The sequence below is a fragment of the Scophthalmus maximus genome, chromosome 14, assembly GCF_022379125.1.
Source record: "Scophthalmus maximus strain ysfricsl-2021 chromosome 14, ASM2237912v1, whole genome shotgun sequence".
Lineage (NCBI taxonomy): Eukaryota > Metazoa > Chordata > Actinopteri > Pleuronectiformes > Scophthalmidae > Scophthalmus > Scophthalmus maximus.
In genome coordinates, this window is record NC_061528.1 from 8,975,795 (window position 1) to 8,993,108 (window position 17,314).

General features: G+C 41.6%; 1 protein-coding gene and 1 long non-coding RNA gene across 3 annotated transcripts; both read right to left on the reverse strand.

Moving 5' to 3' along the window:
* Window positions 1-1,933: 1,933 nt before the first annotated feature.
* Window positions 1,934-17,221, reverse strand: mospd2 (motile sperm domain containing 2). Of its 2 annotated transcripts, XM_035604769.2 has the most exons (15): window positions 17,082-17,221; window positions 16,901-16,958; window positions 16,307-16,462; window positions 15,461-15,547; window positions 15,093-15,247; window positions 13,769-13,829; window positions 13,610-13,648; window positions 13,394-13,518; window positions 12,671-12,844; window positions 8,525-8,643; window positions 5,016-5,109; window positions 4,542-4,638; window positions 3,831-3,951; window positions 3,523-3,625; window positions 1,934-2,512 (listed from the first exon to the last, which is right to left on the reverse strand). In XM_035604769.2, the coding sequence occupies exons 1-15, from the start codon at window positions 17,112-17,114 to the stop codon at window positions 2,360-2,362; spliced, it is 1,575 nt and encodes a 524-aa protein (XP_035460662.1). In that variant the 5' UTR covers window positions 17,115-17,221; the 3' UTR covers window positions 1,934-2,359. The 2 variants fall into 2 exon arrangements, with proteins under 2 accessions (XP_035460662.1, XP_035460663.1); XM_035604770.2 differs by lacking the exons at window positions 16,901-16,958; window positions 17,082-17,221 and adding an exon at window positions 16,670-16,870.
* On the reverse strand, window positions 10,490-12,664 carry LOC118283092. Its single transcript, XR_004784429.2, has 3 exons — window positions 11,861-12,664; window positions 11,126-11,244; window positions 10,490-10,582 (listed from the first exon to the last, which is right to left on the reverse strand). It is a non-coding gene; the product is annotated as an uncharacterized LOC118283092 (long non-coding RNA).
* Window positions 17,222-17,314: the final 93 nt, after the last annotated feature.

Sequence of the window (17,314 nt, forward strand, 5' to 3'; positions counted from 1 at the left end):
CCCGCCGCCTCAGTCGGTGATTCAAAGAGATCTGTCCCAGATCAGATTTGTTCTTGAATCTCCCCGCGGTGTCGTCCGCACACACAAGATACACGTATTGAAAGTGAGTGAAAGCATCACTAGTAATGTTTCCACAACTCCCCGCTAGCCCGTCAGCCGTCACCATCATTAATCAAATAAACTCCTCAAGGACTCACTGACCTCTGACCTGTGTGTTAGGTCTGTGGGTTCTGTCCATAAATTGCATCAACACACTCCACGGGGAGGGAGCGCAGAGTCCAGGATCACAGTCGATGGAAATACGAGGAACACAAAGCAGACATTTCTGGGGTGTGGAGAGAATATCAAGAACTGATCGTTTTATTACTGGAATTGAATAGTGTCATGACCGCTTCAACATAAGCATTGATTTCAATGGGTCGTTTAGAGAGATGATGATGGTGTGTGTGTGTGTGTGTGTGTGTGTGTGTGTGTGTGTGTGTGTGTGTGTGTGTGTGTGTGTGTGTGTGTGTGTGTGTGTGTGTGTGTGTGTTTGTTTGATGCTGTAATTCGCTGTGAACATTAAACATCATCTTCGTCGTGGCAAGAGCAACAGTTGCTCAACTCGCCGACACCCTTCCTGTTAAATGCTCATTAACTTTCCATCGACTTGAACTGAATCATTGTCCCCTCAAACGTCGCATGAGTGGCGGCCACACATCGAGCCACGTTTTCGATCGAACTGGTGTGTAATGTGACATCAATACGATGGCGGAGCTCCTGACTTCAGAGGTGGTGAAGTTAAACCGCCTGTAATTAGTGATGCCGAGACATCCGGGCGGCCACACTACCGCTCAAATCATTTTCCGCTTCAGTCATCGTGGCACGACCGACGGTGGTGGTACTGTGTTGCTCTCCCCAGGTTCAGCCAGGTACTGTGTGGCGTCTCAGACGCACTTTATAAATCAACCCACCTATGTGCGGTACCAAAGCTTTTACTTTTATTCTCTTGAGGCAGGCACTCCATTAACCCACATCCTTTTTTTTTTTTTAAACGCATTAGGCACTCACTTCCCAAATAGTGCAAAATGCATTTCTCACTAAAGGTTTAAGTGAAAAGCGAACATGCATGTTTTACATCCGGGGCTCGCGCTCCATTAAGATGATTCCAATTCCTTCCACAAGCGGCCGGGTTTACATGGAGAGGAGAAGGAACCGTAGGAGGGGTTTCCACTAAACCAGAAAGTTAGAGAACAAGCAGCACAGTGCAATCCTCTGGGGAAACTCAACAGTTTGTGGCACCCAAAAACAGACCAGTGTTTATAATATAGATCAATGTAGGATTACTTGAGCTCATTATTTTGTGAATCTTTCTAATCATCCCTTGAATGCAGAGGCGGTCACCTCCTGCTGAAAACAAGCTGCAAATGTTACTTGCCTGACAAACCCTGACGTGAACACATCTAATAACTAAATTGCAAACATTCCTCGTGCGGCTGCCCGCGTTCCTGATTGCTCCGAGCTGGATCTTGTTATAGATACCAGCACTTTCCCACTAAGCTACAAGTGGGTCGTGCCACGTCCTCGTACTCGCCCAGTAATTGCTTTGGTATTTTTAGTTTGCGAGTGTCGGGGTAATTAAAACAAACGGAGGAGATAGTGCGGGCAGAGATCTCCTGTGGCTTCTCGTAGGAGTGCGCAGAGGTTTAGTTGGGTCATCCACTGCAATGTTTTCAATTAGACACCGCCGCACTAATGAGGGTTTATTAAAGAGGGCGAACACTTTTGCAAAAGCACGACAACTGAGTGGCTGAAACATTTAAATCTCGAGATAAAGGCGAGTGTGACTGTAGATGCTCTTTCTTGCAATCGCAGGTTTACTCTTTTATCTTTTTATCACTGCCTGACTTCACTGTACAAGGGGAAAACTATAATGATGTTTAATGAAATAAGATAAGTTGGAAAAAACGAGAGTTTATTTTATATTCTGTAGATTTATATAATGTAAAAAATTGTACATAATGATCACAAAAATAACTCATCTTTCCTAAATATTGAGACTTTTGCAATAAATACACATTTATTTTTCCATGAGCAGTCTTTAAAAAAAAATGCATAAATGATTTGATGTCACATTGTTAAAAATGTCTCTGTTATAGTTATTCTCAAGTGTCTGCGAGAGAGACGAGTATAACCTCTTCATATAATAACTTCATAACGACTCACATGTCCCTAAAGTCAGCGCTCCTCCTCTCTAAGACAGCGACCCGTGGGGGGAGCGCACGGCGACCGTCCCTCGGGTGGTTGACCGTGGCCAGACTGGAACCGTCTGTGTGTGTCTGTGGTGGACGAATTTCAGGTGGAGGGAGCGGACGGCGCGTCAAGATGGCCGCTGGGCTGTAGCCAGCAGGTAGAGACACTGTAGGTTCAGCATCACGAGCACCAGCACCAACACCATGAGGACCTTCTGCACCCACAGACATGTGTTCAGCTTCTGCTCCAGCCGAGAGTTGCAGTTCATCATGCGCATGAGCTGGTGGGATAAAAGAAAAAGACGGATCACTCACCTGGTGTGACAGTCTCCTAGTGGGAGTCAGTAAAACAAGTCACGTTAATACAGATGTACAGGAAAATAAAGGAATAGTTCAGGATATGGAGAAGTAAGAAACTTAACACATCATATGTGCATTAAGAATAACCCTGAAGGAAAGAGGCAATTAGTTTAGCTTAGCATAACAACTGGGAACAGGGGGAAACTGCTAACCTGGCTGTATCCAAATAAAAAAGAATAAGATTACTAGCACAACTGAACATATCAGCATGTCTCTCTGAGCACATTTCCCAAAATGTTGCAACGCCTCTATTGTGTTATTATCTATTTCATCCATTTTCAAGTTTAGATGTTTGAAACATAACTTTATTTCTTTCTGACAAAAACAAGGTTTTCATCACAAACCTTGAAAAATGTCCCACTGAACACAACAAAACACATTTGGACACTTTATTCTGTGGTGTTATTTATCAAATCTGACCTGGGAGTGAATGTGGGTTGTTTATGCAGAGAAATGTGTGGCAAATGCTGCCAAACCACCATGAATAACACAAATTGCAGCAAAAGAATATGTTAAATATTGGTATATATGATTAATAATATATATTACAGTTACTTGGCAGATTAAACATCTTACTCAATGATAATTAGTGTTTTATTTCCAGTACTTGTCATGCCCCAAATTCTCAGGTTGTAAAGCGGATATTTGTATCTAGCGTGGGCTTTTATTTACTTACTAATGTGTAAATTAATTAATCATCACGCGCTCGTGGTTGTATGTTTTGGGGGGGGGGGGGGGGGGGTTGCAATGGAAAGACAAAAAAATGTTAATTGCATTTTTATTGCTGCATTTCAACCTTCAAAAAGCTTAATCCCGTAAGAGACTGTTGATGATGGGAGTCTATAAAAATCTATTGTGGCGCATCAATCAACAATTGATAGTTGTAATAAGTAACGTAGAGGTATGAGGCTTCTCGTCCAGCAGGACTCACCGCTGTGTCTAAATCATGATGCCCGCTGCTCCCCGTGTCCACAGGACTGTCCCTGAGGGGGCTCGCTGTCGGTTTAACGCACTCCAGAACGTGGCAGCGCAATCTGTGGGAAAGATACAGTCTGATGAGTCACGACTGTGATGAAAAGTGTGTGCAAAGAGGCCCAGCACCGAGAGTGTGCATAGCCTTCACATATTCACTGACATGGTTCAATGAAGAGCATGGTCTGTGTGGGTGTGTGTGTGTGTGTGTGTGTGTGTGTACCTGTGTGTGTGTGTGTGTGTGTGTGTGTGTGTGTGTGTGTGTACCTGTGTTCCATGATCTTGGCTTTCGGTACTTCTTTCCAGAACTGCGCAAGTTCTTGTGATCCAGCATTGTCCATCTCAGCCGCCATGACCAAAAATCTGTCCTGCGGCGAGGCCTGAGATCCTGCACAGCAAAAACACAATTAGGGAGAAAAATGTTCTGCTTGTGGCTCTTAAATGCTTGATATCCACATAATTGTAAGAAAACATAACTGAATTCCATTATATAAAAAGAGAAAAGGGTTAATTTTTTCCCACCACTAAATGCGAGAAAAGAATTTAAATTGCTGTTAAACCGACAACAAACCAAGGTTAGCCGACTGATTTGCCTCAAAAACAGAGGGGATGCTTTATTAAATGTCAGTGCTAGACATAACAGTGTTGAAAGGAAACACCACAGCATCAAAGTTTAAAAAAAAAAGAAGCCCTTAAGTAGGTCGTGCTGATTCTTCTGAGCAACGTGTAGCACAACATAACCCGCAGCTGACATTTCGGTGCACGGAGGCAACAAAATGTTTACGCTTGCAACAGCACCGTGAGTTTTATGACGGTTTGTTTTGGGAAGACGATTCCTTTATCAATCTTGAAATATGTATGTGACAGGCTCAGAAAAAAGAGGGGAGAAACAAGACTGGACCACTTGATTATTCTAAGCTTCTGCATTTGGAATCATCTGCTGTGAGTGGAGTGGAGTGCGAAGCGTAAGTGCAGTACCTCCATGTAAGGACACCACGATGTCGACCGAAGCTCCTGGTTCACAGCAGCTGCTGCTGGGCTTCACTCGGTACTTCTCAGGTGCTGTGGTCCGCACCTGTGGAGACACCAGATTCACCTTTAATGACTCTTTTTGATTAATAACTGCAATTGTAAGTCCATGACATGGCACGTCACAATGTGCCAAGACTCAATGCTTGTTTTAAAACCAAGACAAAATTCAATATAAAATGACAAACCAACAAACCCTCACATTTCAGAAGCTGGGACATTTTGCAGATATGTATAACAAATGATTTTTCTCTACTAAGTGCTCGTCAATGAATTAGCAGATCAATTGATCGAACCATGGCATCTTCATTATAACCGTCATTATTTATAGCAGTGTGCAGCAGTCATCCTGTCAATGTTCCATGCCATGTTCACAAACTTCATAAAGCACTAAAGTTAGCACACTGCCAGGTTCAGGCTCACCTTGAAGGCCACTTGATTTTTGGTCACATTGCTCAGGATAATGAGACATTTCTTCTCCGTCTCTCCAGAACCAAAGCTGAGCTCCTCTGCAGGGCTGTGTAGAGAGGGGAAACACACACACACACACACACACACACACACACACACACACACACACACACACACACACACACACACACACACACACACACACACACACACACACACACACACACACACACACACACACACACACACACACACACACACACACACACACACACACACACACACACACACACCACACACAGTGAAACAGGAGCTGGGGAGAAATCAGAGGTTCTGGTCTTGAATAAATTACAGCAATAAAATGTTTATTGACGCACTCCAGGACAGACACAACTGCTAGATGCAGACATGAGTTCCCACCCGCTTCGCAGCTTGCTTTTTGTTTCTGCTTTACACAATTTATCGGTACAGATTGGGCCACTGCGATTCATATGCTTCGCCGTCTGTGTGCTATGACTATTATCCTGAGACTTGTTGCATTTCATGCGCACACATCACCTGCACTGCTTCAGCAAGTCTTTACTAGAGGAGGACAAAGTAGCAGTATTTTTGGAGCCAAACATATTATAAACATAAGTTTGAACCATGATTACATGAATATAGATGTGGTCTAAATATCAATAAAACGCTTCCAATCGCAGGATTACATGACTGCATCATTTCATTAAGAAGAAAGGTTACTTAAAAAAAAACCATCTCCTTTTAGACTATAAGAGCAACTATAAATGGTTTTCATTATAAAGGAAGGAAGGAATAATGGAAATATATATTTTTTTAAATATTCATTTTCAGTCAGCATGTTGGTGTCTGTGTTTGATTGACAGCAGCTGACAGGCTGAGCGCCGGCCTGGGAGATGGGAGAAGACAAACAGACTGTATTGCTGTAGTTCACATGCTTTGGGAAGACGGCGTGTTGAAGAGCACCGCAATCCTCTCGAAGTGAGATTTTGCAGATATGTTTTCATGGCATTTTAAAGAGCAGCTAGATATTTACCTAGCAGCGGCATTAGCACAGTGCACTTCTCCCCGTTGAATGTTTGTCTATCGGCTCGTTCTTCAAGCTAAGAGGTGCAGGCCAGGACACGTTGTCCGTGTGAGGTAGATAAGAAGGAGACTTAATGTGGGTGGTTCACATTCTGGGGCTTTTCTGTGCTGAAATGAAGCTATTTGAACGCCTGCGTTTTCTTTTCATCTTTGCAGGTGGAGATCTATCTAATGACATTCTGATGAATGAATGCAAGAAAAAAGGGGAGTCACAGTCAAGAAATCCCAAAAATGTAAAACATCAATTTCTCAGGTTTGCTTTCTGATTTTTTTGTTGCTATTGTTTCTGTGAAAGTGATGTTCTCCAACCAATTCATAACAGTCAAATGAGGCTATAAATAATGTGTGAATTTGATGAATTCAGCCTTAGTGAACACAGTTATTGCATTGGGGATATGAACTCTGCCAAGAATAAACTGGCAAACCGATTATAATATCTGCCTTGTATGTGGAAAAAAAAGGTCGTCATTGATGCAGCCGGGCTCAGCTTTGTGGACTTAACAAACAATTTTTCTATTTCATGTCCTCGTGTGTCCTTTCCTCTGCTAAAGCAGCTGTGGAGTCTGGCGTTTTGCTTGAGCGCAGAGTGAGTGAGTCTTCTGGCTTTGGAAACCTTTGGCAAACACAAGATCAAAGCCCCCCTACTCCCTTTTAAAACCCCCAGCCTCGAATTAAGGCTAACAGCTCAGAAATATAATTGCGTCTAAGGCTCATTTAAATCTGTTTATCACTTTAACTCACAGCCCAGAGCTGTTACAATCCTCACATCAAAGCTCCGTAGAAACCCGACGGACATTATACATGAAAATGAGGAGGAACATCTCAGTGTTTGAATGCACCACCAAGCATTTACCATAGATCCCACCACATCATTCTGTGATCGCTGTACTCCTTAATTGCGATACACGTCATCTTGTGAAGTTGATCATTGGCCAGTCGCTTCCCTTGATTACTCTGGCACCATTAAAAATTAACACCAACGGCTCATTTCTGCTTAATGAACAATTGATTGGTAGCATCCTTAATTCCTGCACATGTGAGACCGGATCAATTGAGCTATAAAAGGTGCACACGTCAATAAGGACTCAAGGCTTTGAGCCAATACACGAAGGGAGCATTTCAGTCGATATGTACAAGCCCATTAAAATTTGTGTTGTTGCGAATGGCTCCTAAATAAACATACGCTCAGGTGCAGTTATTCAGATTGGGAACAGTGTAAAATAAGATGCATCTCCTAAACAAGCTTCGTGGTGTCTTTCTCAAAGGGGATTAGCAGAAATGTTGGGGATAGAGGATGGTCAAGTAGATGAATGTCAATCAGTTGTGGGAATCAAACCAACAATCCTTTGATGGCCAGTCGCCCTCTCTGACTTCAGACGCTCACGACTGTTCCCAAACACAAATTAATTCTAACTGCATAGAGAAGGAGATGAATTCTGCGCTCGGGGATACAGGTGCAGGAAAACAAGACCAAGACAGTTTAGGTTATGTGTGTGATATCGTCTGCTCAACCACCACGAAGAAGAGTAAGAGTCCGAAACCATGCCAGCAGGTCTACGAGGCTGAATAACAGTGCTATGAGCTAAATACAGGGTGCCTGTCTGCCAGCTATTAACTAGTTAACTTAGGACCCTTTGATACCACTTGAAATTAAATTTAAGACTTAACTTGCAATGGAAATGCAATGCACACAAAATATAATTTGGCCGCTTATCATTAAACTTTTAATTCCCCCATGTTCACAAACTAGTTTGCAGGCTCTTCATGCTCCACATGCTCGGAATGAGCTGCGTGGAAATTGTAAATGTGGAATCGTTACCCTCTCCTGGCATTGTTAAAAAGTCTTTTAAAATCAGTTTTTTTCACAGAACAACGTCATTGCTTTTAATATGTGCTTTCTATTTTCCATAACCCATTTTTTGCAATTGGCTCCCGTATGTTTCTGTGTCTGTGCTTTAGTCTGTTTTCTGTGTTTTGATATGGTTTTATGTGTAACCTGTTTTTAATAAATATAAAACATTTTTCTTTCATTGCTGCCTGAGACTCCCTTGCAGAAGAAATATTGTATCTTATGGGACCTTCCTGGATTAATTAAAATGAAAAAATAAAATAAACTTGTGTGGCTAATATGGCAAACAATGTTCCCCCTAGAAATTACAGATGCAACATTTTGATGTATTTTTAATGTGGCCAAAAAATCAAGCTGTATTAGCAATAACACCATCCCCAAACAATGTACTGTGTCCATATGTCGTGTTCAAATCGTGCATTCATTTAGTTTTTAGCGGCTAGTGGATTTAAATGTGCAGACAAACTTTCCTTTTCGACTGCAGTGTGGCCATGACAAGGCGTAAGTAAACATAGACGTGTGTATGTGTGCATAAGGACAAAATAGAGAAGGGAGCAGGATGACCTACCTGACGTCTAGCAAAGGGCCTTTGAAGGTGGTCAGCGGCTTCCTGGCTCCTCTGGTCCGGGCACTTGTGTCTCCTCTATCATTGTCCTCGGCCTTCACACTGTCTTCCAGGAAATTCACCTAGAAAAACAACAAAGACCACTTAATTAGAAAAGGGACTCAGACCTCAAGATAATGCAGTCGTGTGACCCTTATCTGGATCCTTCTATGAAAACGAAAAAGCTTGACCCTTGCCCTTCGTGCAGAGAAAGCTATCAGTTAATGAAGCCCCCTGACCGTCATCTATGATGATTCATAAATGGTTCATGTGAAGTAATGGTTTAGTGTTATTTAATCAAAATAGAATCTTTCTTATGAAATGCATTTTTAATTTTTTTTTAAAGGAAGCAGCATGATGATTCTGGTACTTAGTCGTCTCCAGTGGGAGCACAGAACAACATCCAGCCTGTCCGTTTCAAAATGCAGAACAAAATTACCCACAAACTCATGACTGTTGACAAAAAAAAAAAAAAAAAAAAAGAACCTTGAAAGAAAGTTTAAGAGGACAAAAGTCATGATACAACACACGCACTTTCATAACATCAATAACCTGTGACCCAAATCATCTACAGACAGACCACAAGACCACAAAACAGCTGACGGGACAGAATTTGGGAAGCGCTGGGCATTGTGTATGTTGTTGGTAACTTTGAGGAAATGGATGATTTCATGTGGTGCTGCTGGCACTGCATATTGTGTCAACACGAGAGGGAGTGAGGGCACCACTGGGTGGAATGGTGGGGAGGGCAGGGGCAAAGGTGAGCGGCCTCTGCATGTGATGGCAACGTTCATGACTCAGAGGGGAAGTGTGTCATTTGCTGCGATAAGCAACACAACATGTCATCTTAGTTTAATGGCCACCTGTCATGCAAATGCCACAATAAAGACGTCAGGAGATAATCGGCTGCTGATGAAATGTCTATATTTATTCTTCATTTTAAAAGAGCAAGCTTAATACAATTAGGTAACGCTGAGTAGAAAAAAAAGTAAAACAAGCTAAAAATTGAGATGAACTTTGAAATAGTTGGCAGTTTCAAACAGATATCAGAATTATAAGAGCAGTTTTGTTAAGACTATAATCTGCATTTTTTTTGCCAAACGCATTTACAAGATTTCATTGTCGATTAACAAAGCACAAAATTAACTAATTCTGAGAAACAAATTAATTTAAAAACACTTTCATGATAATAAACACGTACAAAGAAATAGAATAGACCATGATCAAAGTTAAATAAGTTAGAGAACTATACCATGAGTTCTACATATTGTGCAAGATATGAAATGCAAAGACAAAATCATTTTTTTTTTTTAAATCATTGAAGATTTTCCATCGTCCTAAACTAAAAGATTAGTGAAATGCTCATAATGAGGAGTGTCTACTGATTACAGTACATGATAAAAAAGGCACAAGACAAGATTTGCTACATGGTTAGCACTCTCCAGACTCACAGGCCTGGTTAGGAGAAGTGTTAGTGGACAAGGCACAGAGCGCTTTTGTCTAAAAAGTCGCCTCAAAGGCACAAATGATTTAGTGCTGTGGGTTACGAACATAAGTCTACTGTAATATAACAGTAATTATCTCAGCAGTTTCCTAATCTGAGGTAAAAAGACACAAATAATATGAAATCGTTAATGGGCAGTAGTGACTGTGCAACCCACTATTTCAGAGCTAATAAAACTGAATGGAGTGTCTCACTTGGTTCAGTGTTTACATAATACTGTGCAACAGGTACGCTACTCTTCATTTAGCGTACATCCCTTCATAACAAGTCTGAATCTTTCCGTTTTTTCAAAACAGTTCAATGTAGACAGTCAAATCAAAAATATGTGTAGTCCAGGTCAGGTCAAGGGTTGAACATGTCAAGTGTGGTGGTGGTGACATCAGTCGACGGCGAGGGAGGTGCACTCACAAAAAATTTGAAAACACGTGAGTGCACCTGCCTGTCCAGCCTGCAGAAATGGTCCGGACACAGAGCTCCTTGTGTGGGTCTGATCCTACACTGCCTTACCACATCCAGCCCTTGTTTACAAAACAGAGAGAGAGTTCAATTAGCTTTCTTGACGCCCGTCACATTTTTCAGCACCATGCTGCCTGGAACCCAGAAGAATTCAGGTCGCGATGGGTGGTGGTGGCAGTGGAGGAAGAGGCGGAGGCGGAGGGTCTCTCGTCATGCAGACAAAATGGATGGGATGAGAAGCAGGGCTTAAAGTGGCCAAAGCCTGACGAACTTGTCAAGAAAAAGTTGACACCAAAGCTCTTTAGCTCTTATATTAACCTCTCATCGCCGCTCTCCTTTGCTCTTCTTTTTTGTGTGTGTTATGTTTTAGATACGTATGATTAACCAACAGCATAATAACTGCCATAAAAAACTATGACTTTGTACGGAACTTACTATACAGGTGGTCTTAGCGTGTGGATAACAGGAATGAATGAGCTTCTGGCCAAAGGGTGGGTATGTAACATTCAGCCAGTGGCAGAAGTCACACGAACATTAATTTTAATTGCTTAACACCATTCAAAGCTGGAATTTATAGGAAAACTCCTGAACTACTATTTTCTCACCTTGAATACTCCTCAGCATTTCATTTTCTTGAGCAAATGGATTAATGAAATCACATCCAACAGAACTTTTCTCGGGGGATATTTGGGGCAAGTACACCCCCACTCTGATGAAACGTACGCTGGAAAAGAGAGCGAGGTGATTCCGCCTGTATATCTATATTTCACAGTTAGAGCATTAGAAAAACTCAATGCCGTGCGTCTACAGTATTGTCGAGGCAAACAATTGACCGGTTCGCATATCTTTGCTTTGTGAATTCAAATCTGTTGTGCATGACCAATGTGGTGTTTGTTAACAATGGGAGCAGTTTGTTTGTGGGGGCTTAGGAGGCTCACGGGAGCAGCGTGGGGTGACGCAGCACTGCTAAGTCTCTCCAGTAGATAGAATGAGCGTCCTATACGCCTAAATAGGCAGAAAAAAAAAAAATACTTCAGCACAGTTATGCCCTTGTCCTCACATCAAATGTGGGTTAAGTCCCAATTGCTGCTATTGAACTGTGACGGGAAAACAACAAAATATCTGTAAATTTCAGCTCCCACAAAAAACTAACCTAAAATAATAAATAGTGATGGTTGAAAACGATCACTATTGCATAATGCTTATCCATGACCCCCTAAATGCCCACCATCTATTTCCATGCAGGCTTTCTTTGCATACTGAACCATAAGAAGCTAAATAGATTATGAAGTGAGGTCTAGATTGTCCTGCGGGGAGTGAGTCGAATCGGCGACATTAACCTGGAGTGCTGCTGGAAGAAAGTGAAATTCTGTGACATCAGAGCGAGAGGGAGGTGACAGCAGCTGCAGACGTATACAAGCTGAAGCCTGTGGGTGTCTCAGCGTGTGTGTCGCCGTCTGGAAAGGGGAATCCAGCTACGGCAGGGAACAGCTCAAGAAAACAGACTTGACAACCGCTGTGGATCACGTGAGGAGCCGAGAAGATGAGAGCAGCAGTGTGCTGGCTGCGATGCTCGGGCTTTGTTGGCAGGATTTAATTGCAACCAAAGACATTAGGAAGTCACCTTCACAGAGACAATGAGCGAGAGCTTAACGTCTAACAAATCAGGGCATTACTCGCCTCTTAATTCACAGTTGTCTCCACAGAGCGGCCTGATTACACGCTGTAATCTCTGGCTCAACTTAAAGAAATGAGGAAAGGAGGGAACAGGAGGAACCATAGCAACTAATTTGACTCAGGGAGCGAGAGATGGACATCCCAGCCCGAGATGCCCGAATCAGAATGAATCATGTTACAGCACAAACCTACTGTCTAGTTTTAACATCAGCAATATTTAAATATATTTGTTTACTTCTATTTTATTCAAATATTTAACACTTACTCATTCATATTCACACACGTCAAACCCCCCCCCCCATATTTACATGATGTCCTGCCAAAGTGGAGACTTACACAGCACACAAGGAGTAGTCCTGCCTTTCACTGTAGCAAGATTAAATAGTGTACATAAGTGCAGCTAATTTCTGAAAGGACTGATAATAATAGGACTTGATCTAAGGTTGAAGAAAAGAAAAGAAAAGAAAATGTACCTTTTTGGGCTTCACTGCCACCTCAGAGTTGAAGCTGGACTCCAGGGCGTCTCTGCTCTCCATTTCCCCCTCTTTGCTCTCCGTCTCGTCCTCACTGACAATGGGCCCATTCTCACAGATGGGTGTTTTGAAGTCATCGTCAGGAAGAGGTGGGTAGCTGTACTTGAAGGGGTCCTGGAAAGTAGCCAGATAACCTATAATCACTATAAGCATGGTTTAAAAAGCATGTTTATTGTTAATTCAGATGGAGGTAGGCACGCTGCATGTCCTTAATGAGTACAGAAAGTCCCATTGACTTCCATGTAAATAAATGTAATATTGCTCATGCAAAAGAGGAACTCATGCATCCAATAATCACATTGAAGATTTACATTTTCTTGTTGACGGGACTATCATATGATTTATCATTACAAATGCTGTCAATAAAAAAAAAATATTACAGAGTGGCAGAAATACAACACATGGTAAAGTATTTTTATTTAAATGGTTATATTCAATATTTGATTTAAAAAAATTAATTTAATTTTATGGGACATAATTGTGCCTCACACCATCACAACAATATTATCCCACTAAAAGATAAGAAATATTACTGAATTTGAGACTAGTTCTAGTAATCAACTGCATCTTTTGTGACCGTCTGATAGACCGTCTAATTAAAACATGATATAAGGCTATTTTGGTCATTTTGAATATCAAACATACAGACAGACAAAGACATACCGTCCCACCCATGTGAGGGGGCAGATACTCAGGGCCTATGAATGTCTGGACCTCGGATTTGGACGCAAATTTCAGTTTGCTGATGGCCTCGGGACCCAACCAAGACTTTACAATCTTCCACGCCGCTGAAATATTAGTATTTACTATAAGTTACTGATGGACATAAAAATATACAAGTTTATGTATGGAATGTTGACAGAGAAGAGTCAGTCTCACCATTCATGATCCAAGGCATATCCACGATGATCATTTTGGCTGTGAAAGTAAGTAAGTAATGTAACTTAATGAAAATCAATATAATTGAGTGAATAATACATATTTCCATTTGGATAAAATATTGATTGTGCTTCTTTATAAACAACATCTGTCACTTACATAACAATTTTGGATAAAATACTTTGAAGCAATTAATAATGTACTTCACAAACTCCATGTCCTGAAAAACAAAGTCAGAATAAAAGACAGTGATTTAAAAAGCAGAATAACACAGAGGACTACAGCTGTAAAAGATGCCTTGTGAATTTTCAAGTGAAAATGTTTGTTTACTCTTAAATGCCTCTAGATATGGAGCGACACACTCACTTAACATGAAATGAAAATCCATTAGAGGCGGACATTTTTTAAACTGTCACATTTTTCAATTTTTAAATGAACTATATGCAAAATAGCCAATAATCATATTAGACCTGGTGTTTAATGCTGTTAAGTCACCATTTGATTTCACAAACTATATCTAGCAACTTAAATCATTTTAAAAGAGACAATCTTCCTAAAAAAACAAACATTTGACAGTTCACTGTAAACGGCTCAGACTCCACTTAAATGATGGCGAGGGGCTTCGGATTCAAAACAGATAAGTAAATCCACATGCCAGATAATGTCAAAAAGCCTAATCATGGCAGAGATATAAAATTCATATACATCTTTTTAGAAACAACATTTTTTGAAACTCCAGGTGAAAGGTTCTGCCATCCTTTAAATGTTTTAATAGGTGAATATGATAAATGTTTATCTTACTGTTTTATATTAATTACAATCATCAGACAAACAGCAAATAGATGCAGCCCTTGTACACTGACTGGGTCAATAATTGACCAGAAGCCTCATTGCTATGCAGGAGGCTCACTCCCGGGCCTTAATGAGATCATACTGGGTAGGTACTCTGGCTCTATAGCTCGTACTGTGGTTCAACAACCCCCAATAAGAATGCTTTCCAAACTGATCTTCTAATCTACCCATTTCATATTTGGGTTGCATTGCTATTCATCCCTCCTTCCTTGGTTTATATTTATTCAACCGAGTAATTTCTCTTGGAGAGAGCCTATACCCTGAGAAACTAACCCGCTGACAGAACGCTCTGTCATGGAGCTAACGGCTGTGACACGGTGAGACTACGGATTAGGGAATCTGCTTGAACTGACCAACAGGATTTAAAGGTTTCTTTAATCTCTCAAGTGAAATACCATTTGAGAGCATCAGTCCCTGCACGGCCACAGCTCAAACGGCAAGAAGTCATACAACAGCATTTCAATCACTGCAAAAGAAATTGGTCTTTTGAAGACCTGGATATTAAATATGAGAAAATAAGTTAAGTAAAAACTTGTTTCAGAGAATAACAAGTCAGTTTAAAAAGAAACAAATAATATTACTGACATAATTAGAAAACAGATTTCCTGAAACACCATCATCATGGACTTACTATATTGCTGAGGCCGGACTCGGCCATGTCGAACACAACAGTAAGTGGCATCCCTGGCTCTTTCTTTGCATACCGCTCCAGCCAGAAGGCAACATACTTCTTCTTGTCCAGAATTGTTTTTGCATCCTTGACGTGTAGCTTTACTTTGAACCAGACTAAAAACAGGGGGGGGGTTAAGTGTATAACATACTGTATATATTTGATATCACATCAATTATGTACCAAGTTCATATCAATACAGTTTAAGTATTATATTCAGTAGTATATATATTTAAGTAAGTATTTTAGCAATGAAAAGTGCTCTATAATTGAAATTTATTATTATTATTATTATTATTAAATAGGTCTGTGATAAACCATGTACATACAGATCTTGTTGCCCTCTTTGTCATAGCCGTGAAGGTAAACAGCGCCGGTCTCAAACATCCACCTGGGAATGGTGCCCTCAGTGATCTCTGAAACACGCAGGTACACATACATTACACTGTAAACTGGTGTTACTTTGTTTTCATATGCACACGGCTGTAGATAAAAAAGGCACTGTACGCATTACGTTTTTACACATATTCTAGACCACTGGTTCTCAAACTTTTGATCTAATGGCTTCTACTGACTTGAATAAATCAAATTTTCTAAAAAAATAACTGCTGGACAGATTCAATTTGCTGCATTAAAGACAAAGTAACACCAACAACTCACACAAATGTCCTTGTAAACAGAAACAGTGGGGATTGTTCTCAGAGGTAGTAGCCCATGCAGGGAGATATGGGTGCAGAACACACAATGACACTCTGTCCGAGTTCATCCCAGAGCGGCAAAAAGACAACAAGCGATGTGTGTGTGTGTTTGTGTGTGTCGCAAGCTTGCAAGCATCTAAATATGGCAATGTCAACATTTCTAGGAAGGGCTGGATATTGACCTTTAACCTACAGACTGAATTGCAACTGTGGCGTCAGGACTGAAAGCCGGCATTTTGAGATGTTAACAGATTCTCAATCTTGTTTTGTTGTTGCTCATTCAAGAGAAGTGCTTGGACAGCTGATTGTACTTGGATTGAACTTCTCTTGTCCAGTTAAAAAGGCTTTTGCAAAGCAGGAAAGTTTTTAAACACAGATATGATTGACACCACGATCTAAAAGGACGCCCAGCCTTACCTGAAGGTGATGTGAGATTGGTGCATGTCATATTTCAATCTACTCAGCCGGACTTCTTACCGTTCACACCGTATTCTTTCCTCCACTGAAGACTCTCGTCGATCATTTTCAAGGCATCTTCCACCACATAAATTCTCCACGTCAGGTAACCCTCCACCAGGGCATCGTCCGTCTGGAGCCTCTCCACGTCTCTGGAGTCATATTTATCTGTTGAATCTGTAAACGGAAGAGAGAGAGAGAGAGAGAGAGAGAGAGAGAGAGAGAGAGAGAGAGATATGATGACCACAAAAGGCTGCATCACGTGACGTTCAAATTCAAAAGTGTCACTTTCAAATGCACTTGCTCAGAGAATGCAGTTAAGAGACATTATTGCTTGCTTTGTGCAGTGAAAACCCACAGGGAGCCCACAACGTGTAGCCTCACCCACAGGCTGTCATGAGTCCAAAGTACAGTATGTGACAATACACAGCTAATGTTAGCTAGTTCTCTGCTGCCGGAGCTTATCTGGGCTGCGAGCATGTAGGTCAACACGGCGTTAAGGAGCGGACAGTGGACAGTTCACCGATGAAATCCTAAACGACGGTACATGACAATGACCGAGCAGGTGGCCAGCGAGCACGATGCTTTCCGTTAATGCACAACAACTCGTGTAACCTTGGACGAACTCGCTGTTGAATCTCTGTCTCGTCTCCTCGATCTTCTTTTCGAGGTCCTGTCAAAAACAGAAAAAGGGAGAAACATGGTCCGCTCGGGGTTAGACACGGTCCCTTGGCTTTGGGCGGAATAGTTCGCGGAATACTGACGAGAAGTCCGCTCGGTCGGCGTTGAACGGTACCTGCGCTCCTTCGTGTTGGCCAAGTTCAGCCATGTTCAACTGTCGCTCGCTGGCAGTTCCTCGTAGAGGCAGCTACTAGTGAGCCTACCGATGAATCAGTGCGAAATGTGAAACTGACGCCCCGCGGTTGCCATTTTGGCTCCGGCCGTGGCCACGCCTCTCCGTCGTGACGTTTGTTTTTGACTGAAACAGGAAAAGGGGATCGTCTGGGTTCGGCTTTTAAGATAAGGTGA

Bases quoted from the DNA above. Each gene is read 5' to 3' on its own strand.
- mospd2 (XM_035604769.2), bottom strand. From the start codon at position 17,114: ATGGCTGAACTTGGCCAACACGAAGGAGCGCAG. The intron at 13,830-15,092 runs GTAAGTCCATGA...TTTGTTTTTCAG, and splicing joins AGTCCGGCCTCAGCAATATA to GACATGGAGTTTGTGAAGTA. The intron at 5,110-8,524 runs GTAGGTCATCCT...CTCTCTACACAG, and splicing joins GGCCCTTTGCTAGACGTCAG to CCCTGCAGAGGAGCTCAGCT.